This window comes from Callospermophilus lateralis, chromosome 9 (genome assembly GCF_048772815.1).
Source record: "Callospermophilus lateralis isolate mCalLat2 chromosome 9, mCalLat2.hap1, whole genome shotgun sequence".
Taxonomy (NCBI): Eukaryota; Metazoa; Chordata; class Mammalia; order Rodentia; family Sciuridae; genus Callospermophilus; species Callospermophilus lateralis.
The window spans coordinates 108,946,366-108,971,168 of record NC_135313.1 but is presented as its reverse complement, the minus strand read 5'-3'; the positions used below and the strand labels follow the sequence as shown (position 1 = coordinate 108,971,168).

At 41.6% G+C, this 24,803-nt stretch overlaps 1 protein-coding gene across 1 annotated transcript in view; it reads left to right on the top strand.

The window, feature by feature from the left end:
* Tmem163 (transmembrane protein 163) overlaps positions 1-24,803 on the top strand; it is a 207,775-nt gene that overhangs the window by 155,926 nt on the left and 27,046 nt on the right. Inside the window, exon 5 of the mRNA XM_076866581.2 lies at positions 16,003-16,099. Within this exon, the coding sequence (XP_076722696.1) occupies positions 16,003-16,099 (97 nt within the window). The remainder of the gene's footprint in view (positions 1-16,002; positions 16,100-24,803) is intronic.

Genomic DNA, 24,803 nt, shown 5'->3' with positions numbered 1-24,803 from the left:
TCCTTCTTTCCATCTGTCAGAAAGCCAGTGGGCTGGTAATTAGGAAGGGAATGGGCATCCCAAGGGCTGCTCCAAACCACATGACATTTTTCTTTCAGCATGGATGGCATCCTATCTCCCCCTACCTTGTTTTAAAAAAGCAAATGGTAGATTACTTTAATTCAAAATCATTGGGCAGACAAATTAGAACAAAATGGGTACTTGCAAAAGTAGGGAAAATTGGAATGATTGATAGATAAGCCAGTAGAATAATTATAATGAGAATAATAAATGACTTTCCTCTTTCTTGCTCCCATAATCATTTGCCCCATGTGGCTGGCAACCTGTCCTTATAAGGCTGTTTGTCTTGTTGGCAAAATAAAGGCTGTGGTTGGTAAAAAGTTATCATCATGTCTGTGGCTCCGATACCAGCACAGTGGATTCCCTACAAATATGCCCTCATAGTTTTTGGTTTGGGGATTTTGGGGGATGAGAGGAATCATCCAGTCTATGCACATAACAGGTCCCAGAATGCAGGAACCTCTGTTAAACTAGTTTATTTTTGGCAACTAAACTGCTTTGCTTCACCTTTTAGGAGCTGCTTAGGAGCTGGCTTCCCCTCAATAAAGGGAAACAGATTCAAATGTTTTCCTTATCTTTGATGGATGGAGATAGCATGTTTTGTTGTAAGGAGAATCAGATGGTGGTCTTTATGTCTCAGAGCCAGTCTCTCCTCTCTGAAGGAATCAGCCCCCAGCAGTCACCCTGGCATTAGTATGCCCAAACAAAAGCTGTCACAGTGGGCTGCCTGGTTGGTTCTCAGCCTTATGGGTGCTCAGGAATTGCCAGTGGAGTTGATAAAGACCCCGGTATCTGAATCTGCTTCCTCCTAGTTTTCTACAGATCTGGGGCAGGGCCAGTGGAGTAAACAGGGTATGACAGTAGGGAAAATTAGAATGATTAGTGGATAAGCCAGTAGAAAATTATAGTGAGAATAATAAATGACTTTCCTATTTCTTTCTCCTATAATACTTAGGATGTCTCAGGCCATACTTCAGAGAAATAAATGCCAAGATTAGATGGGAAGCAGGGCGGTAAGTGCCCAGAGGATGGGCCTCCAGCTGCAGGGGCAGATGAGGTCCATAGCCCAGAGTGGCCGCCTTAGGCATGTTTCTTATTTCCTTCCAACTCATGCTTCCTTAACTGCCAAAATATCTGCCTTATCAGACAGTTGTGATGAATAAATGGAATAATGTAGGCAAGGTATCTTCTCTACCACCCGCTGAACACCTAAATGAATCCCCTGCTTATCACTTAGTAGGGGTTCAGCAAATGGACATGGTATTTATTGGTCCAGAGGAGAAGCTCTGCCTCTGACCTGTCTCTGATGTCAGAATTGTTGGTATATCCTTTTAAAATTAAGTTTATGTTCATCTTGTGTGCACAGAGATTGTGTTGGTCTTTCTGTGAATTTATCATGGTTCCTTCAAAGCTGTTCCCCAGTCACCAGTCCATGTGTTACCCAATTCAAGTCCCTGGGATTTGTGGGATGACCCCAGTTGATGAACTTGGGAACCTAAAGGCCATTCTCTGGCACCAACCTAGAGAAAGCCATGCCCTCTAATGACTTAGAGCAGAATTTCTCAACATTGGCATGGTTAACACTGTGGACCAGATAATCCTTTGCCATGGAGGCTGTCCTGTGCAGTGTTGCATGTTTACCAACATCACTGGCCTCTACCCATTAGATACTCTTAGTTCCCTCCCCAAATTGTGATAGTTGAAAATGTCTTCAGATATTGTCAAATGTCCCCTTATTCTACGAGCCGAATCACATCTGGTTGAGAACCACTGATTTTAGCCATTCCTGTGCTTTAAAACAAAGTTCCCAAGTCTCTTGCTTCATGAGAAAAATACCAGGGGGAACTTTGTAAATCTAAAAGCAAAGCAGAAGTAGCAAACAACATTTTCCCAGGCCATCTTTCAGTCTTGAAGCTATCAAAGGGGAGCCTCCTAATGTGAAATTTTTAAAGACCCCCAGAGATGATTCTGAAGTGCAACCACTTTGGGAATCAAGGGACTATCCTTGTCATGGTCCTTTTGCCAGTGACTCTGGGTGAACTTGCCCCTTGCAATTTCCTTCTAAAGGTGAGTTGGTATCTGCCTGTGTGGAGTTACAGGGTTAGTAACTTGGAAGGAAGTTTTAAGAAGGCATTTTAGACTTCTGTGGGTGAGTTGAGTCGTATTGTAGGAAAACAGGATTGTAGTCCAAGAAAATAAAGGGTGTTCATGTGTTTGGGTCAGTTTTATTTGTGTGTCATCCAAATAGGTCATTTAAAAAAAAAACTCTGTGCCAGTCACTTTGCCAATAACCTCTGTACATAAACTAACAACATTGTACCACTATACCCACTAAACAGAACAAAACTATGGCAGAGAGGGATTAAATAGCTTAATAGCTTTCCTGAGGTCACTGATGAGTGCTGCTGTTGGGATGCAGCCAGACTCTGGTTCCAGAGCCTGTCCTTTGAGTAGTTAGTTTCTGCCTCTTTTCCCAGCAAGAAAGAACAGTCACCCAGGGCTTCTACTGTTGCTGCAAAAATTAGGGCATTGTGATGGATTTCATAGAATTTATTGTGCACGATAATTCCTTATAGAGCAATCCTCATCTGTAATTAATGAATTGACAAATGAGTCCTTTTTAGGACATTGATTCTGTGTGGGTGTATCAAATGTAAAGTGACAAGTTTGTTGTCAAAAGTCTCTCCCTCCCTTGCTTCTCTAAGGTGGTAGGTAGTATGTTGAGTTAGGTGACTGATAACAAGGGTCTCTTTTCCCTGTACCCCTTTTCCTTTATATTGGCACAAGTGCTTGGTTTCTGCAGGAATACCTTGAAGGTAGGGCTGGAGATCTGAACCATCTTTGTTCCTCCTTTGATACATGGTTGTCCACTCTTCCCTCTTCCTTCACATCCACCCTCTAGATGTCCTCTAGAGGACATCTCTGTGTTTCAAAGCTCACTCATCTTTCTCCTTTTCTGTCTTTCTGATTGTGTCGATACAGATTACAGAACACTCAGGCCCTCTGCTCCATTCTGGATAGTGCCAGGCCTCAGAAGGACTAATGACAACCTTTCTGAGTTCATCTAGCTCCAAGAGAAGCTCATGTCTTTTTCTGCTCCAAACTTGTCCCTGTCTCCTAGATCACATCTAGATGTGACCTTTGTTAACTGCACTCATTTGAGGCAGACACAAACCTTGGAAGTGACTCCTTCTATAATATAGAAGATTTTATAGACTACCTCCAAAGGAGGGGGAATATCAATGGATTTCAGAAAAATATGTATTAATTGAAAGAGAAAAAAAATCTAACTTTGGTTATCTCACATGATTCATTTGGTCTAGTTTAGTCATGTTCTTGCTTTTGGATCTGTGAGGATCTTAAATGGCAATATGAAATCATAGGCTATTATAACAATTGTGCCAGGGACTGTTGCATTTGTTTGGATTTTTGAGTCTGGAAGAATGCCCTAATTTTGGGATCCTGGATAGATTTAACTTGCAAAACCAAGAGAATGTTGAAGGTGCTATCCTGGATCTACTTTGGTTTGTTCACAGAGGTTTTTGTGGTTAGACTGGGTTTGTACATTTAATCTCCAAATGGTCTTGCTTGCTCTTAATTTTGACAGTGTACTATAACTGTTCCTTTTAAAAATACTTCCAGAAATTTTTCTGCCTGGGATTGGGGCCTGAGGCAAAGACCTGGTTGCAAGTAGCTGATTAGTTGATACTGATTCCAGGAAGGATTCACAGAAAGCCCAATCGGGGAGTGGGGAGAGTTAGACAGGGATGGATGAAAAGCCAGTTAAGGTGTGAAGCATTATCATGATATTTTCTGCAGGGAGAGGGGCTGGATTCTGTCTCTGAGAAGTATATACCAGGCCACTGCAGTGAGTGCTGAGATGGAACTGTGTTAAAGAACACAGGGATGTGTCTTCTAAGACTTGGAAGGAAATCTGAGCTGGCCGAAGATGTGGCACCAAAAGCACCATCTACACCTTATTGTCCCCTGCAGTATTTTAGGTGATCCCTAGTGCTTTAAAACATTTCCCCCTACATGTCTTTATTCTATAATGTCTCTGTATTAATTCAACACTATAGCAAGTTACAGTTAGGTTCCTTAATTTTTTCCATTCCTGAGATGGGAAGTATGCTAGTGGCAATATGATAGCGGTCATGTAAACCCCAGCATTTGCCTTTTCAGATGATGTGATCAGTGATGTTCTTAATAGCCTCTTTACCAGAAGATCTTCATCTTTTAGTATTTTGTGAATTCAGTGATAGATTTCAATGAAACTTCTTTTAAGTTACAGAATGTACAGGAACTTGCTCCCTCCAGGTGAAAGTTCTAGGTTTAATCATTTATGTGCTTTTCCCAAATTGCAACCTGTTGGGGCTCCAAGGTATTGATAATTTTTCAAATAATTTTAAATCATCGTTCTGTTTAGAAAACTAGTTTCCCAACTCAATGGACGAATAACATTTTCTTCTAAAATGTTCCCTTTCCGTGTTATCTATTTTTTCTTCTCTTATGCTAGAAAATGTCAGCCCTTCAAAATAGTAGAGCTTGTAGGTCACAGAGATGTTTCAGAAATGAGTAAGATCCAGCCAAAAACATGGTGCACTTTTTTCCCATCTGACAAGCTTATAGTGATATATGAAAAGAAACCTAGAGTTTTCAGATTCCCTCATTGGGAGACTCATGTTTTCTACCCTAACTTGCCAATGGGTAACTAATACCTACTGTTAAGTTTTTAGGGTTTGGTTATGTAAATAAATCTGTCCCTCAAGCCTGTTGATTTAAAATTTTAAAAAAAAAATATTTAATGAGCAGGAATTCCCATTGCTACATCTGCACTGGAATTTTAAAGTCTCAAAACCTTGGTGTTTAAGTGAAAATTGTTAATTCTAACCTGAGAAAACCAGGGTCTGGAGATGTTTTCCTATGTTTCTCTAAGTTGATGACAAGGATAGATCTAGAACCTTGGACTCCTAAGTCCTACCCCAGCTTAGCGACTCCAGAAGCACTTCTGTTTAGGTTTGAAAATTTGTGCATAAAACTGTATTCAAAAGTTGTTTGTGTTTGTTTGGATAGACAAAACACCCAGATAAAGAAAGTCCAATGTTTCTATATTAGTCAGGGTTCTCTAAGGGAACAGAATCCACAGGAAGTATAATTATAAAAGGGGGACTTATTAGGTTGACTTCTGTGACCAGAAGATGAATAGTCTACAATGGCTGTCTGCAGGCTGGAGAGGTGGAAGAACCAGTAGCTGCACAGTCCAAGAGGCTGAAGTTCCAGAACAAGAGGGATCAACAGTGCTATTCTAGTCTGAGGCCAAAAGCTTCTAGAGAATCCACCTTGGAAGAGTAGAGAAGTGCGAGTCCAATATCTTCAGACAATCACAGCAGCAATGAAGAGCCCATTCAAGAGGAATGGAGCATGCATCTGCTGTTGCTTCCTTGTTCTTCCAACTTTATTCCATCTAAGGCATCATCCTATTAGATGCTGCTGCCCATGCTTAGGGAAGGTCTCATTTCAGTTGGCTATCCCACATGCCCTAGACACAACCTCAGTGACACACCCACAAGCCTCTTAATCCTTGGCATCTCAATCCAGTCAGATTGGCAATTCAAATTAACCATTACCCCTCTTGCAGCCCTCATAATTTGTCAGATTAGGAAGAAAGAGCATCCTCCACTTGGCAGCATGGATGGAAATCACACGAGAATGCCATGAGAGTTCTCCGTAAGTCACAGATTCTTACTCACAGATCACAGGGTATTGGGCTCAAGGAATTTTTCCCCTGTAAGACTTGGCCTCAAAAAGGGCTGTCTGTGGTGGGTTTACCAGAAGTCCCAGTGATGAAAGAAGGATTAAATTTGAATATTACCTTTGGTATTTGATATGTGCACCATGTCATCTTACTGGCATATTCACACCAATCCTGAGAGGGAAAACACTGTTGTTGTTGTTGTTTTTGTTTTTGTTATTTTAATCATTTCTATTTTCATTATAAGGAAACTAGGTCTTTTTTTAAAAATATTTTTTTTAATTATAGATGGACACAATATCTTTATTTGTTTATTTTTATGTGGTGTTGGGGATCAAACTCAGGGTCTTATGCATGCAAGGTGAGTGCTCTACCACTAAGCTACAGTCCCAGCCCAGAAACCCGTTCTTGGGAAAGGAGACATGAACAGTTGAGCTTGGGTGAATGCTTGCTGCACTTGGCCTTCCTACCCACAAATTCTGTATCTACTAACCTATGAATTGAAAATATTTGGTAAAGAAAGTGTACTGAACATGTACAGATGTTTTTCTTGTCATTATTCCCTAAACAATACAGTAAACAACTGTTTACATAGCATTTACATCATATTAGGTATTATAAATAATCTAGAGATAAGATAAAGTATACAGTAAGATGTACATAGATTCCATGCAAACACTATACTATTTTGCTTAAAGGACTTGAGCATGCACAGATGATGGGCTGCTGCAACTCACTGTAGATACTGGGGAACAACTGCATATTACCCAGAAACAGTATGACAATCCACAAAACCATACCGTACACACTTGAGCCCCTCGCTCAATTTCATAGGTGCTCACAGAACCTGATTATTTTACGTTTTCAGGTTTGAGACTTAATAAAGACCACCATTTTCTGTCACGTGAGAACATAAATAAATGGAAATGTTAAAAAGAGATGTAGCTAGAGAAGGCATTCTAGAAACTTTTATCAAAAAATACAGCATTTAGGCCACATGTGGTAGCACATGTCTGTATTTCCAACCCCTCGGGAGGCTGAGGCAGGAGTATTGCAGATTCGGGGACAGCCTTGGCAACTTAAAATGATGTTAAAAAAATGTAAAAAGGACTGGGGAAGTAGTTCAGTGATAGAGCTGGGTTCAGTCTCCAGTACTGGGGTGAAGGCGAGAAAGAAAAAAAAATTCAGCATTCAGAAAAATAGAAGGGAAAAAGTTTATCTTTTTACCATTCTTACTTTAAAGTTTATTTCCTTCCCCAAATTTCCTCCCAGATTTACATTTATTTGTACATATTTATAATCTGTAGATATAATTTTAATCCTGTTTTTTTCACTTTTTATTTTTATTTTTAGGCAGTTATTTTTGTGATCTATTGGAAACAATTTAAATGTTACCCAATTGTCAACTGAATTGATGTATCACAGTAACTTAAACACTCTTTTTGTGGCACATTGATAATTCCCATCTGTAAGTATAAATAATGCTGCTGTGAACATTCTTCTGCAGAAGAAGCTTTTCCTTTAGGGATAGATTCCCAGAAGTGGATCAAAGCAAATGAACAATTTAAGCCAATTACTTAAAATGCTGGAATCAACTAGGTTGAAACACTGGAGAATAGGTTACTAAGGTAATGCTAGAATATTTTTGTAGAGATAAAAAGAAATAATAGACTAAATTAACCAAGTCATGCCAAGAAGTCCTTGTGGAAAGTGCTGAAGCTCATTGTTTCCCATACAGCTGGTGCTGGTTCCTCCACCCAGCGTGGCAGTCCCAGAAATCACAAGGGGGCTTCAGTTCTTGTATGTCTTTATCCCGTGGCCTATTGGGAAATGGCCTCCTTGTTTCCCCCTGACATCTGTCCATCCCCTTGTCTACTGCAACACGGAAGCCTCAGCACCAGGCTGTGTCTAAGCTGCTTTGACCCTTGTGGGAAAGAGCACCTGGAAACAAAGGTTTGCCAAACTAGCGCATGGCTGATGCAGACTGGGGCCTCTTCATTGCTGTGGCAGATGGTGTTTTCTGAGGATGACCACAGCAATATCATCCCTCCCTCTCATATGCTCTTCTACATGTTTACCCTGTCACTCACTCATCAAAAGTGATATCTCATTCCTCCCCCACTTTGATCTCAGTAAGCCTGTGACTCCCAGACAGCAGAATAGTCTGGTGGGATGCTGTATGATTTCCAAGACCTTGCAACTTCTGCCTCATTTGGGGAGATTTCCTAACTAGCTCAAGAGGGAATCAGCCACCACGTGGTAAGCCCAACTTCCCCAAGGAATATTGGTTAAGCACTCGGGTTGGAAAGCTTGGCCAAACTCGGACTTCTCTCATCCTTGTTACGAGATGAATCATCTTGGTTTTCAGTCCTTACTATCATTCATCTTGGTCTCAAAGTCCATGGAATGGGACTGATCACCTCAGTTTGGGTCAGGTGCCTTGGTTCAAGGTAGGGTGAAGTGGCTGTCAATCCTACCCTTGGGAGTAGAGCCTGAAAGAAGAATGGAGAGGAGGAAGCAGGCCCTGCAGTTGCTCACAAAATATATTTTTGCCCGAGTTAGCTTTAAAAAATGCAAATCTAATCATCATCATTTTCAAAGCTGTCTGGAGCTCTGGTTTTTGTAAGAAAGCTAAAGCAGCTCAGCTAAGCACATGAGGCTTCTCAGGGATGGCCCACTCCCACCTTTCTACTCAGCTTTCCAGCAGGGACTCTTCATGAAACCTGTCCTCCAGCTTTACTAGGGAATTTGTGGTTTCTTGGCAGTGGGTAATGATCTTACCCACTTCGGAGACTTAAATGCAGTCTTTGTGCTGATGACTCCCAATTTATGTCCTCCACTTAAACTTATCTCTGAATCTAAGTGCCCATCTCCAATTGTCTTTTCAACACTTCCACTTGGATGTTATTTTATCAGCTTTTTCATTGCTGTGACCAAAAATACCTGACAAGAACAATTAGAAGAGAAGAAGTTTATTTGGGGGCTTATAGTTTCAGAGGTCTTAGTGCATAGAGGGCTAGCTTCTTTCCTCTGGGCCTGAGGTGGGGCAGAATATCATGGTGGAAAAGTGTGGAGGAAAGCAGCCTGGCACCAGGAAGAAGAGAGAGACAGAGACTCCATTCTCCAGGGACAAAATATAAACCCCTAAGGCACTCCCTCAGTGACCCACCTCCTTCAGCCACACCTGACCTGCCTTCAGTTATCACTCAGTTAATCCCTATCAGGGAATTAATTCGCTGATTGGGTGAAGGCCCTCAAAACCCAATCATTTCACCTCTAAACTTCCTTGCCTTGTCTCACACATGAGTTTTTGAGAAACATCTCCCATCTAAACCATAACAGATGTCTAACAGACATATCAAATCTAGCATGTCCAAAACTGAACTTCTGATCTTTCCCCTTCAATACGTGCTTTTCCCACATTCTTCCTACCTCAGGAAATGGCAGCTCCATCTTTCCCTTTTCTTAGGTCCCAAGGCTTGCATCATCTGGACTCTTTTTTGTTGTTGTTTAATATCATGCATTAATAAAATGGAATATATCCCTGAACAAACCAAGACTCAGAATCAGACCATCTCCAAAAACCTCACTCCTTCAGTATGATTATCCTGACCTAAGACATCCTTTGTCATGCTCTCAGCTGACCTGAATACTGTAACAGTTTCTTCTCTTCATTTCTGCTGTTGCCAAGCAGCAGTGATCTGGTTAAAATGTGCCACACAGTGTTATTTCCAAGTTCTAGTCCCCTGTGGCTTTCCATCTTTGTAAATGCCTACATCCTTGTAATGGCTCCAAGACCTTATAGGATCCTCACTGTCTGAGTTCACCTCTACCATTTTCCCTCTTTCTCATACCCTTTGTGGTTGCCTTGATGTATCTCCCTCATGTCAGGCAGACCTTCTGCCTCAGAGTCTTGCTCTTCTCTCTGCCTGGAGGGTTCTTCCACCAGATATCTTCATGGCCTGCTCACTAGAATGGTGCTTGGCACAAAGTAGTTGCACAGTATAAATGTGCTGAACAAAGGAATCTGATATGCCTTTGAATCTGCTTTTTATCCCTCTTTACCAAGTCAGCTCCTTTGGATTGACTTTTGACTTCATTCAAAGTCAACTCAGAGCTCCTCTGGAAAGATTTCTGTGTGATTTAAAAGCTTCCTCTCCCTACTTCTTAAGGAAAAGACCTAGTATGTAAGAAGCTCTAGTTTCTATCCCTGGAGGTGTGTGGGGGGGGTGGGGAATGGGATTTCTATTGGTTCAGTTCAGCTTGTGTATTATTACAGATAAAAGCAAATGGCCACTTGTTGAGAAAGGAGAGATCTTTAGTGGCTGCATGTTGAAGATACGGATGGTCTAACTATGAACAGGGGTATGGACCTCTTGCCTGGAGAGCTCTGTTCTGAGGGACCATACCCAACCCAGTTCAACCTCACCCTAGCTGTAACCCATTCACAAAACAGCCGGTGGATGAAGTTGAAGAGGGGGAGATGGGAACATGAACAGAGAAAGGAAATGAGACCTAGAGCCCAGGAGAGTCAAGAAAAGAGATGAAGATGATATAAAAATATTAGGAGAAGAGAGGGAGCTGCTGAAGAAGAGAGGAGGCAGGAGGTGATAATGATGGAGTGAGGGGAGGGGCAGAATCTCAAGCAAAATGGTGCTTGTTGGGCATAGCTCTCATAGAGAATGGGGGACTGTCTTACCACCATTCATTACTGACTTTCTCCTTCCTTTTATACTGCCTCCAAACCAATTTTGGTTTGTGGCTTTTTTTGAAATGGCAGAACTCATGGAGAGAAAGAGCTATGAATAAATGAACATTCGCAATGGTGGAGTCCTAAGTGCTAAACATGCTCATACCACTTGGCTGTCTTTTATTTTTCATTATTTGTTTGACATTTGAACAGTGCCGCAGATTACAAGTGCTTTGGAGACTATGATAAAACATGATCACCAAAATAATTGTGCTTTAAACTGTGACCTGGATTGGTTAATTGCCAGGGCTACACGGTGTTTTAGGCTTGTTGTAAATTAGAGTGATGGGAGAAGCTTCTGGTGCGTGGCTCCTTTGATCTGAGGGGAAGTTACTTAGAATTGGCATGACAGGACTTAGGCCTCATGAGTAGGAGCTATAGACCTTTCAACCTGCAATTGACACGGGACCAAATTTTCAGTCTGACCTCTGTTTGGATGTGAATACCTGTCAGTAGGTTTTTGCCCTTATAATTTCAAAGGCAAAAAGTAAATGATTCTAGATTATTCCTAGATTTCCAATGTTATGCACAGTTAGCAATTCGTAGTTTTTAGCTGGAAAATAAAAGGTGAGTTTAACCCCCTTTAATCATTTCTTTGTAATGGCTTTGGCCATCTCTTTGGATTTCACTAGGGTTTCTTTTGAACTTTGTGTCTTAATATAGTTCCTTAAATTTGAACACACATTAGAATCAACTGGAAGGCCCTATCCTAGAGCTTCTGCTTCAGTAGGGCTGGGGAGGATTTACTCAGAATTTGTTTCTCTATCAAGTTCCTAGGTGGTGTGAATGCTACTGATCTGTGGCTCACACTGTGATAACTGCTGGTCCCTTGGGAATTTTTTTTAATTTGTTTTAATTAGTTACATATGACAATAGAATACATTTTGACACATCATACATAAATGGAGTATAACTTCTCATTCTTCTTGTTGTACATGATGTAGGATTACACTGTTTATGTAATCACATATGCACATAGCGTCATAAGGTCTGATTCATTCTGTTATCTTTCCTACCCCTCTACCCCATCCTGTCCCTTGACTCTCCCTATCTAATCCAAAGGACCTCTATTCTTCCCTAGCCCCAAGTCCCCTTATTGTGAAATAGCATCCACTTATCAGAGAAAACATTTGGCCTTTGATTTTGGGGGATTGGTCTATTTCTGTTAGCATGATATTCTCTAGCTCCACCCATTTAGTGGCAAATGCCATAATTTCGATCTTCTTTAAGGCTGAATAATATTCCATTGGGTTTATGTGCCACATTTTCTTTATCCGTTCATCTGTTGAAGAGCACCTAGATTGGTTCCACAGTTCAGCTATTGTAAATTGAGCTGCTATAAACATTGATGTGGTCCAGTGGGAATTTAAGATCAGTTTCAGTCTGGGTCCATCGGGGGACTATATTGATGTGCTTTCTGATGACCTGGCTCCTCAGTGTCCTCTTGTCTTGCCAGCCTATCCAGGTGAAGGCCACATGTGCTAGGGGAGTAGGTATCCTTTTCCACCCTCTGCCATCTGTCCTTAAGCTTGGAAGTAGCTCACACAGATGCAGAAGCAGCCATGTTTGCTCCTGACCTGAATCTTTATTGGTTTGAGCATGTGATTTGAACATCCAGAGTCTTTCAGTGGTTGAATGATTGACTGGGAGTGGCCACTGGGAGGGCATTAGTTGACTTGGGTTCTATTTCTGAGTAGACTTCAAACTCCTTGGGTGACCTTGGGTAGGCCTCTTAGTCCTCAACATGCGATTTTGACTCCTTGTATTTATGAAACATACCTTTCTCCCTCCTCATTAATAAAATAGGAGAAAAACAAAAACCTAGGTCTGGTGAGTTGCCTCCAGGGGATTTGTGAGCTGATGTGCAGAACTCTGAGTGCCTGAGGAGAAAGCTGCTGTGTAAACACAATATATTATTAATAAGCCATAAAAAATAGCATCACACCCTCTGCTATTAATAGCTGCTTTGGGCTGTCAGAGTGGCTGGGTCCTAAGACACAGGCTCCAGCAGTGTTGAAGGAGGGGCGACTGTGGTTTTTGAATTTGTAACACATTTAAAAGAAATTGACAGTGAGTTCTTGAAACATTTTTGGGCATTTTCACAGGTGTCTCGGTGAAGAAAATAATGATTAAAGTTCTGTGAAACTCAAGTCTAATAAACCAGATCACACATTTTCTTTTGACTTTTGTTATATTTCAGAATTACTTCACAGTGTGGGCTACTCCATGTGCATTTGACTGAAGGGTTAAGAGTCTCTTTCTTCCTAACAGTTGATGCCCCTTAGAATCTATAGGGAGTAACTTACAGATCAGTTAGTGATTAATCAATCCATTGATGTTTATATCCACTCTACAGATACATTGGAGACATCCTGCCACATGCTACTATAGATATTAGGAAATAGAAATGTGTTTTTAAATGTCCATTTTTAAATTTTATTTTAAAATGTTTTTTTGACCTAAGGAATTCATAGTGTAGCTTTGCTTAACGATAAGTAAGCAAGAAATTATGTCTCGAGGCTCTTGCTGTGTTTAAACTTGTCTTAAGCATATATACTTGAGTAATGTAATGAAATTAAAATATATATATGCTTTAACTAATATACATATATTAAGTAATTTAATAAAATGAAAACCCACTTTTTGTGCATGATCAAGCCATGCCTGCAGTGATCTCACAGAAGTAGATTTCCTGTGTATCACTGCTCCCTATCCGGAAGAAGCCGAGGCTATTTGTTTCCTTTTCCCCCCAGGAGAATGGAGAAGAGGATATAGTGGACAAATCACCTAGAGAAGGTCTAGCTGTCCTATTTGTTTCTCAGGGAGAAAAAGCTAATCAGTAAACACATGTTCTGTGGGGCCTGGGGCCTGGAAAGGCCATGAGACCAGTCTTTCCCTCCTTGCTTGAGTGACCACTCTCTCCCTGCCTCTGTTCCAGGGAGTCATGGGCTTTGCCTCATAGAATGAGCTCCCTGGTGACAGAGCTTCGCTTGGGTCTGGGCCTTGCATTAGTATTAGATTAAAATTAAACTAGGCCAGTACACATTAGAATTGCCCGGAAGCTTTTATAAAAAAATGCAGAGGTCTAGGTTTACCCTAGAGAGTCTGATATATCGAACTGGGGTGTTTGTCAGGCAGCAAAAAAAAAAGTTCCCTGGAAGAGTGCAGTGGCTGGGAGGTGCTTAGTTTGTGATTGAATTTACCTAAAAAGGAGTCTTTTCCAGTCACCCAGGAGTTTTGTGAATGGAGGGGAAAAAAACCACATTGCAAAACTGACCTCTTGCTCTTGCAAGACTTCTGTTTCTATTTTTCACTTGAATAAATCCTACTTTTTTTTTCCACTCTTGGAAAAACAAATGAAAATTTTGCAGGCTGCTGATGTAGCTCAGTGGTACAGCACTAGCTTACACGTGCAAGGCCCTGGGTTCTTTTCCTAGTAACCCCCCCCCAAAAAAAAAAAAAAAAAAACTTATGTTGGAGGCCTAATTGACTTTAATCTTTTTGTCTGTACTGGGACCCCTTCCAGCCCCTTTGCTCTCAGGTATAAATGGTTATTCCAAGCACTGAGTACAGCTGGCCATCTTCCAAGGAGGTGCTTGGTATTTGCTTCAAACTGATCCTGAAACTCGGGGAATCCCTGCCTTTGTTCCAGTCCCTAGTTACTAAAGGACCTTCCAGTAAGGGCCTGAGAGCACTTGGTCACCTGCCCCAGGTGCACCATCTCAACTGAGCTGGTCAGCCATGGCCATGTGTTTTTACTGCCCACATTCTCTTTTCTCCCTCTCGAGCATATGTTTTTCCGTGGGGGCTCATTACAAGAATGCATGGCACTGATGGTGACTCATCCATTTGCTCAAGTCTCCACCAAGATCCTAGCCCATTCATTACCGTTTCCTCTATCTATGTGTTCATTTTTTGTGTGTTTTTGCTCCAGCCTGCAATGATTCATTCTGTGTCTTTGAAAGGATAAAACCTACCACTAGAGGGTGGGTAAGAAGACTCCTAAGTGCATTCCATGCCGTGGGTTCACCTGCTTGTATTCCTCACTTCTAAATTAGGGGGGGTTGTATCTATCCACGGATTTATTAGGATTGTACGTAGGTTCCACTTCAAAATTAGGTGAACAGTTTGGGAATGTGCTGTTAGTCTAGAAGAGGGAATCCAAGAAGAATAATGAAAAAACATTTTTTAAAAGATATATTTTTAGTTGTCAATGGACCTTGATTTTCTAGTTTATTTATCTATATGTGGTGCTGAGAATTGAACCCATGGCCTCACACATGCTAGGCAAGTGCTCTATCACTGAGCCACAACCCCAGCCCTGAAAATTGATTTTTATTTGCTACCTGGTGGAAGAGGTTTCCAAATGATGGAGGCACCATGTTGGGATAGGAATGATCTAAAACTAATTGTAGTTGTCCTTGTATTCTTTCTCTCCATTTTGGTATTTTGACCCTTGTATCAGGATTAGCATTTCCTCTTATTTACTTTCATTTTCTGTCTCCTGAGATTTGTTGTATCTGGATTGCCAGATTCTGTCATGAACCCCATAGATTTTCTTATCAGTCCTCTCCCCGCTGACCTTCCCAGTTGTGTATCATCTACTCTTATCATTGGCCTCATCCTAACTTGCTCCTGCCTCCTCCTGTGCTGGGTATTTTGCTTGACCTCATCCTTTCTTCTATTTTTCCTTTTTTATTTTTCCTTCTCTCTTTCTTGTCATCCGCTCTGTCCTCTCCTTTCTGTCCTTCTTTCCTTCCTCTCTCTTACCATAAACACTCTGTCTTTTCTAATTGTCAAATCATTCCTCCTTCTTTTGGCTGGGAAAATCCAAAGGTTTGTATTTTATAGAGTCATCTCCAGAAGAGGCATCGGGAGCTGCCTTCCTTTGTCTCAGCTTATAATCATCAACAGTTTACTTCATCATTTCGTTTCCTTCTTCAGGGAGGACATATTATTCCTATCCAAAAGGTGAGAAAATACAAGCTAAAAAGAGTTTCAGTTCCTTGACCAAGAACCTGCAACAAGTTAAATGGCCGAGCTTGGGATGTCCCGTGCCAGTCTCCATTCTGGTACTAAACTCTTCATCCTTTAGCCTGAGCAGGATTGAAGCAGCATGTTTGCCAGGCAAGGGAGATGGCTTTTTCATGACGCTTTTATGGCAGACCCTTCGGTTGCCAGCATTCATGGAATACTGCAAGATGATGTAGGATGGTGAACCCCTTACCTGTGAGGTTGCCTTTGTTGATAAAATCCTGAACTGTGTTCTCCCAGAGTAACTTGGTGTCCATTCTGGGACTCGGGGTGGGGGGGGGAGTGTGCAGTGAATCATGGCAAAATCCACTTTTCAGATGGTGTGCTCCTCGTGGTCAACTGTGCCAACTCTTCAGCAGTGTGGAGTTCTCCCCGTTAAGACTCTCAATGTTTTGTTTTTTTGCAGAGCCTGTGTCATCTTGGGGGTGATATTCCTTCTGTCATCCATATGTATAGTGGTCAAAGCCATCCATGACCTCTCAACGAGGCTGCTCCCAGAAGTGGTAAGGTCCTTCTTCTTCCTTAACAGTTTTTCCCAGCAGTACCAGCTCCTGTGCTGCCTCTCACCACAGATTTACTGGTGGGGGTTGGCAGGTTCAGAGATAATGTACAACATTTTGGGGGGGTCTGGAAGAACTCGTGGCGGGGATGCAGATGAGTTGGCAGAGCAAAGCACTGGGCAGGAGGAAGAAACTCCAAATAATTGAGCTGGTACTGGGTCTATGTTCTTCTCCTTAGGTCTTCTGATTAGTTTTAAGATAAGATGTCTTTGTTTTAATAAAGAAAAATTGGGTTATTTTGTGTAGCAGAGGGATCCAATCGGTATTGTTTATATCTGTTGTTCTGTATTCATTCAACGATTTCTGCAATAAGAGTTATTTATTTTTTCCTTTGCACTTCAATTCATTGCATAAATCTGTTCACGTGAGTTTTTCTAGCACAGCTGATATTTGAATATAGAAACTGGAGGATACAATTTCATATTTAAATGTGTCTTGACTGCTTTGTCCTCTAGGTGAGAGTCATTACCCAAACCCTTGACATTTTTTTCCTTCTCCCCTTTTGAATGCTAAGAAAAGAAATATTTTTAGAGTCTTCTATCAGGCAATGTTCATAGAAGGCAACCAATTTGGTTTCCAGGAGATGAAGATGCTGCCATTACAATAATTCTCTGTGTACAAGTTCAAAGCAATTTGAATGCAAAATACAGCTCTTTCCTCAGGATGTGATTTGATTTGAACTTGGCCACATGTACCATCTTATATGAGGCCCAGACAGACATTTATTTCACTTTTGGAAGAACATGCTAATCCTTTTGGGGTGATCTATTGCATTTGTGTGTGTGTGTGTGTGTGTGTGTGTGTATGTGTGTGTACATGTGTGTTGATGGGGATGGTGTAAATGAAGCAGGAAAATTCTATTGGATTCAGTAGAGACACTGACATGGCTGCATTCAGTTATTGTCTCCCTCCTTCTCAGGCTGAGATAACAGCATCCCTTTTAACTATTATTCATTACCACAGTTGGCCCAAGGCTTATTCTCTAATAACTCAGTGACAGGGAGGAAAGATGGATGCCAGGGTAGGAATGCACACTTAGGTTAGTCAGTCTTTCTCAGAATAGAGCTGGCTGAAGCAGATATTAGTGTAATACTCTTGTGCTCTTCACCTCCTAATTAGTGAATTCTCTCACTCTGATCTTCTGGTTGCCCAGGGCCTTGGACTCTTCCATCTTTTTCCTCTATCAAGCTTGCTATCCCATTTTCCAGTCTTTCTGAATCTAAGTTATGAAGTCACTGAGGGTACCTTTACATGTTGAATGACTGATAACATTTTTGCATTTTTCAGGGCAGGGAAATATGCTTCAACTTTAAGAAATGTTTATAGGTGGAAATTTTCAGCATTAACCAGTCAGCACATTCATTCACTTAGGCATTAAAAGTCAATTTCCAGCAGGGCTAACTTGATGTTGGATGGATGACTGTGTTCACAGCTCTTGTAGAGGGCCTCTTTGTGTTTTTCTTGGTAGGTGAACCACTTTTCACAGGGAACAGTCTCTTATTATCCCATGTGTACAACTCTTCTTTTGGGGGGGCAGGTACTGGGGATTGAACTATGGGGTGCTCAACCAGAGGGCCACATTCCCAGCCCTATTTTGAATTTTGTTAGAGACAGAGTCTCACTGAATTGCTTAGCACCTTTCCATTGCTGAGGCTGGCTTTGAACTCGTGATCCTCCTGCCTCAGCCTCCTGTCCTACTGGGATTACAAGTATGTACCACAATGCCAGGCCCATGTGTGTACTCTTAAGCAAAGCTAACCAACTTAAATTCCACGTCATGGTAGAAATATCTACAGTGATGTCCTGCTCCAGGTAGAGTTCACAGGGGGTGAAGAGCTCCATGGTTGTGCCCAAAACGAATCCTTCCTTGGGGAACCCATACTTACTGCAGTGTTTTATACATTATGAACATGTCTCATATATATATATATATACACACACACACATACATATATATGTATATATACATATATACATTTATATGCATATATATGTATATATTCATATATACATTTATATATACATATATACATACATATATGTGTGTATATATACACATATATATTATTTCATTTATATATTATATACATATATATTTATCTATTTGATCCTTCAGCACTATAAACAGTTTAAAAAGGGGCTTTCAAACTGCACAAGCTCCCTCCTGCATAGTGGGAGACCTCCTATTTGAGTGGCACACAGGGACCAGATAAAATGCAGGTCATGGCCAAAGGTTTTTCAATACCAGGTCTTCTGATTTCTTTGCTCTGTGCAAGAAGCTTCTGGATTCCAAGAGGCTATCAACAAGCCCCCAACCTCTGGCCCGCCGTAAATCAGAGTGAGCATTTATTCCATAATGCTTTATGTAAATTAAGATTCATACACTCAGATGCTGCAGAAGCCAGTCCTGAAACAAGAACAGGAGAAGCCAACCAGATCTGTAGCTACCGGAGATATGAAGTTTCTGTCCTCCCCCTGAGTTTTTATATCAGAATATGGGCCAGTGTTGTCAGGTCTAGCAGCAAGGTTTGAGGAAAAAAATAGAAACCTGTGTCTACTGTGAAATAAATTGGCAACTAATTAAAAAAATAAAAATGAAAACCCTGCCTGGGAGTGGGAGGATACTTTCATGCAGGTCAAATAAAACATGGCTCTTGCCTGAATGCAGGGAGTTTGCTACTTCTCCTGGATGCCAGGCTGTAAGTAGGATCTGGATGAAACCAGGCTGCAGGATCTTAGGGCCTTAATGTCATGAACTCCCTTCTCAGTTATATCTGTGGCCTTTGCCCCAGCTGTGGAGCTGTAGTTTTACATTTGATTTCTATTTATTCTGAAGCCATGTTTTCCCTCCCATAACCCTGTTCCCTGGGCTGCTTTCTTTTTAATTCAGCTGCACAATTTTCTGAGAGTAAATGGAAGAATGGGTCAGTTTTGAATAAGAGAGCTGTGCAGTTGGGAATTACCCAACCATGAAGTCAGCTGGCTCTGAGCCTCTGTGGCATTGACAGCCATGCCAGCCCCTCAGGGCTTTGCTGGGGGAGGAATCAGGTCATCCTGGCTCTCTGGGGAACCCCAAACCAGACTCTGGGGAATCAGCTGGGAGCCTTCATAAGCAAGTAAGATAAGCCTTACCTCCTGCAGTCAGTGCCTTGTTTGGTTAATGGAACAGATTCCAAAAGAGCCGCTTCTAAAAATGCCCAGACTGTAGTTCTTCTGGAAGTCGGAAGTTGGGCAGTTCTGTGATAGAGTAGTCAATACTTGCCTTATGTTAATGGATTCCTATTTATTTATTTGTAGCATGAAAGAGAACAACTTCTAAACAAAAATGAGCAAAATGAGCAGGTACCCTCTGACTGCCTTACCTACTGCACCTTATTTATTTCATTTATTTATTGACAAGTAAAACTTGTTACATAACATGCTGTTTTGATGAGTCTAGGTTGTGGATGTCAAATACGGATTGCTTTAAAAGAAGCATGGTGCTCTTCCTGTTTTTACCTCGATACTGCCTTGTTTTCATAAGAACTGGCAGGTGGTTATACTTCTCTTTTTTGCTAGCACACAGGTTTTGAAAGCTGAAGTGATCTTTCTGAGGTTATCAGCTGACTGGAGGCAGCCTGGATTTGAACCCTGGTCCAGGGCTGTCTTGGCTCCTGGTACTTTTGGGGGCCTGGTCCTCCTGTCTGTTCTCTTCCTCCTTATGCTCCCAGAGGGCCATGCTGCCAAGGGTTATGCTACAGGGAGGGTGCCTAGGCCCCTAGCTATACTTTCCCTGTCTTTCTGGCTATTCTTGCCACCCCTGCCCCTTACCCCACAGCAACACCCCCTGCACTCTAGACCACGGACCAAGGTACCTCTGCTACCTTGTCTCTTAAAAGACCCACTTGGGGTGAACCAAGAAGTCTTAGAACATTCAGCAGGACAAGTATGGAACAGGGGGCCATAGGAAACTTGGACCCTGTGGAAGGCACAGCCACCAGGGCTGCTGAGAACCTGTCCAGGTGTGACTCTCCTCTCTGCTTTTCCCCTGTTTACTGCATGATCACAGGCATATCACATGCCCTCCATGAACCCTCGTTTCCTTATGTTTAACATAATACTTAGGTTAGAGATTTATAATAAGGATCAGATGAGCAATTAGAAATAACTGCCACTGGGAGACATTTCTTCTGTAATTGGCTCTTCAGGTTCTGCTTTTTGAGGTTTCTGAATTGCTAATCAAAGTTACTCCAACTTTTGAGATGTGTGGTAATTTCAGGCTGGGCCTCTCAGCCCCTTTTTCTTGTCTCCTGGTCTTCCTCTTATTCAGGACCCCACACTGTCCACTGGCAGCTACTCTGATGCTTGACTTTGGTGAACCCCTGACTCTTGGGGATCTTGCTGTGGTTTCCGGGATGGGTTGATAGTGCTCTCCTGCAGTCTTCAGGTGGCCGTAGCTAACTCTGGGCCACACTCACTGAACATAGAATGCACTATCAGAATACCTGACTTTGAAACCTAACCAACCACTCCTTAGCTGGGTGACTTTTAGGAAACCATTTCTCCTCTGTAAGAATCATTTCCTCACTTGTTAAATAGGTATAGTACCACCAACGTCACAGCAGAGATTGTAGAAAGCAAATGACGTAATGAATGTGGTATTGCCTTATAAACTGTCACATGTTTTGCACAGGAAGGAGATGGTAGTATTTGATTCCAAGGCTCTAGAATCCAAGTTGTTGCTTGTGAGCTCACTGTTCTGATCTGTGACCACCCTGTTATCTTCTTCGGCCTTTGGAGGACCGTGACTTCTTTGCCTTGAGCTCTTGGCCAGTGTCTGGGCCTAACCTCCTGAAGTGGTCATGTTGTCAATTATGCTGATTCCCATGATGATTACCGTAGTCCTACATGGCCACATGTTGCTACTAATAATAATTGCTACTTGAATGTCTCTTTGTCTCTTGGCACTGGAGATACAGAGTCAAATAGCAGTAATGGCTAAAGATTTTACATTGCTCTGTGGAGTACTTCTCAGAAGACTTGCATTTTGCTCCCAAGGAGCTCACAGTTGGGGAGAGCCCCCAAAGCTGATATAGTCTGTTTGAGATGAAAAGTCTCTTGATAGAGACTGTCACATGAGAACAGAGAGAAGACTTTCTATCAGCTGGGACGCGGGGATTTGTGCTGGGAACTTCCCGGAGGGCAGAATCTCCATTCTTCTGAAGGACAAGTGGGTGTTGGCAAGACCAGTGATAGCAGGGTGGGAGGAAGGAGCAGGAGCAGGAGGAGGGGGAGGTGGTGGCCATTCCAGGCAGAATGGCTGCAGGAGCCACTGGTTTCTGGTGAACCTCTTGTTTCTCCCATATCTTTGTTCTCTGTTTACACAAGAGCCTCAGAGTATAAGAAGTATACAGAGAGAAGGGGGGGGGGAGTAAAAGAAGAGGAAGCAAGAGGCAAAATAACTGTGTTGTAAATCAGGGACAATTCCTTAGCAAAATTTTGTTTCTTCTCCCTTGAATACCAGGAGAGCCCTGCAAGCTGCCCTTTGTTTGTCTCCCCACTGTTTTGGCCTAATAATGCATCCCACCCACCAGAGCAAAGCAGCTTCACTCCAGCAATAACAGGGAGCCCCTTGATTGCTCATTTTCTTACAGGCAGCTGACATTAGCTTCATATTGTGTCCAGGCCCTGTAGACTGGGAGGGTGGTGTCTAGCAGGGCAGTAGTTTTCTATCAGGGGTGACTTGTCCGACAAGTCTTGCTGAAGTGTCCCACTCTTGAAGACTGGGGAGCTCTCCATTGATCCTGTGGGGATGGATGTGCTCCCATAAGACTCTGAGATGGAATTGTACTCTCATGAACAAAGGAGGAAATAGAACTCTTATAAAGGTGTTTTAGGTCTGTAAGTCTGTAGCCAAAAACTTTCCTCAAGGATCTTCCTGGCTGTAGAAGTGGCAGTCAATCTTAGATTTATAGGCTCTTGTGTTTGCAGGTGTTTGGGCCTGTAACTCAGGTTTGTAGGAGTTCTTTTTATGTTCTTCAGCCATTATTACCTTGGCTATTAGTGACTCTTCAGCTTGCAGGGGGATGGAAATGGCTTGTCCTGCCTCTTTTCCACGCCCCTGTCTTTAGTGCAAGGTTCCACTTGCTTTCTCCCTCTGGTCCATCTCTTGAACACAGGGCTTCTCCCCTCCACACAGTCAGCCTTCTGAGGTCTCTCCTTGCCCATGTCCTTGGAAATCTCCCTCTTATACTCATCCATTCTCTTCCTGCTATCTTCAGTTACTTTTTACTTGCTACTTCCTACCTAGGTGTTGACTTTCAAGCTCCTTGACCACTCTTAAAGTGGTTTATCCGCAGACACTCCCGTCTTCACATTCTTTTCTAGTTCCAACTCTGCCTCCCCTCAGCCTGCCCCTGCCAGTGGATCTTCATGGCATCCCTTTGGAGAGAGGAAACATTTAACAGAAAAAAAGGAAACGAGGGAGAGGGCAGTAAAGGTTTGGGCAAAGTGAGTGTTTTCCTGGCATGCTTCCTGCTCAGTCAGCTTGTCATCCCTGGGTTTTCTGAAGTGAGTGCCTCATCCCTGGATTGAGTTTCTAAAGGCTGTATACGAAGTGAGTGCTCTGAGGCTATATAGCACTGGGATTTCTTAATCCAGTGGGAGCTGAAGGCAGGAAGGCAGATACCAACTTAGCCACTTTCTGCCTGAAGGAACCTGGGCAGGTTGTTTGATTTTTCTCTACCTCAGTTTGTCTGTTGTAAAATGCAAAGAATGGTACCTTCATGGTACAATTGTTAACAAAATTAAAAAGATAACAGGGATTTGCTCAGCATATAACTATTGAATGAGTGTTGGCTAAAATTATTGTTGCGCTAGAGAAGAGGATTCTAAGAAACCTGGCTGACCTTTTTTGATGTCTTTAGTGCTGCAAGATTAGGCTGTATTGAGCCATCCAGGAAATGCCTTCACTGATGCTCTTTTCAGCCCAGGTTGGTGATGTTATAGATGCTTTCTGGTGCAGTAACCTATAATTCCTGGATCCTCCATCAGCAATAGAGACTTATTTTTCAGTATGATATGCTATCGCGCATAACTCTAAATTGAATTTAGGAGTGGTATTGACTAGTACTTATGAAAAATATTATTAACAAGTACTTAACAAGGCCCTTAGCATGCTCCTGCCTCTATCTTTCCATCACTGCATAAAGAAAGGCAGCAATTTGTGGTATCAGAATGTCAGCAGCATCTCCCATTCCTGTTGCTTCAGACAGAATAATTCCATCACCTCAGCAAGATTGGCCTCTTATTTGTCTTAGAGTCAAGAATCAAGAAACTTCTGAGAGAAGAGAACTGAGCACTGATGAAGGCAGATCATTATTGGCTTGAATTAATTCATGGAGAGCACAAAGCCCAGAAATAAACCCACACATATCTGGTCAACTGTTTTTCGGCAAGGTGCCAAGGTAACTCAATGGGGGAAAGGAAAGTCTCTTTGACACATAGTCCTGGACCAACTGGATAGCCATATGGACAAAAAAGGACTTTAACTCTTACACAAAAGTATAAGCCTTAATGTAAAACCTGAAGCTGTAAAATATCTATAAAAAAAGAGAAAATTGGTACAATCCTGGGCTAGGCAAAAGTTTCTTAGATATGGCCCCCAAAGCATGAACATAAATAAAACAATGAAAATTGTACTTCTTAAAAATCAGAAATCTTTGTTCTTCCAAACACCAGGAAGAAGATAGCAAGGTAGCACAAACAACATATATGTCTATGGAGAACCACTTTATAAGAAGATAACTAACCAATAAGAAAATTGGAAAAATAGGTAAACAAATAGTTCATAAGAATAGACAGATGAATGTCTAATAAGCCACATAAACATGTTCAACATTATTAGTCATCATGGAATTACAAATTAAAAAGCACTATGTATTCAGAATGTCTAAAACAAAACAAAACAAAAATTCCCAGAGACCAAATATGTGTGGGGCATCTAGACTTCTCAGAAACTGATGGTAAGAGATTAAAATGGTACAACCAGTTTGGAAAACAATTCAGATTTTTCTTTAAAAGCTAACCATTTTCTGCCTGGCCTAGTCATCCCATCCCATCTTTAGATATTTATGCAAGTGAAATGAAAATATATCTGCACAAAGACTGCACAGATGTGTGTTGTAGTTTTATTTATGTCAAAAGTTGGAAACAACCTAGAGGTTTATCAACAGGTGAATGGACAAGCCAATTGTAGTATATCTGTACCATGGGCTACTTGGCAATAAAAAGGCACTACTATTGAATGAATCAGCACAGGTGAATCTCAAAATAATTAATGAGGGTATCCAGGCAAGCAAAAAAAGTAAATACTATGTGACTCCATTTATTTAAAACAATTATCAATAATCTCAAAAACATTTGGGAATGAATCCGAAGAAGTAAAAGACCTCTACAATGAAAATTATAGGACAATGAAGAAAGAAATTGTAGAAGACACTAGAAGATGGAAAGACTTTCCATGTTCTTGGATAGGCAGAATTAATATTGTCAAAATGGCTGTATTACCAAAAGTAAGCTACAGAGTCAATGCAATATCAGAATACCAGTGACAATGTCATTCTTCACAAAACTAGCATAAATAAGTCCTAAAATTCATATGGAAGAA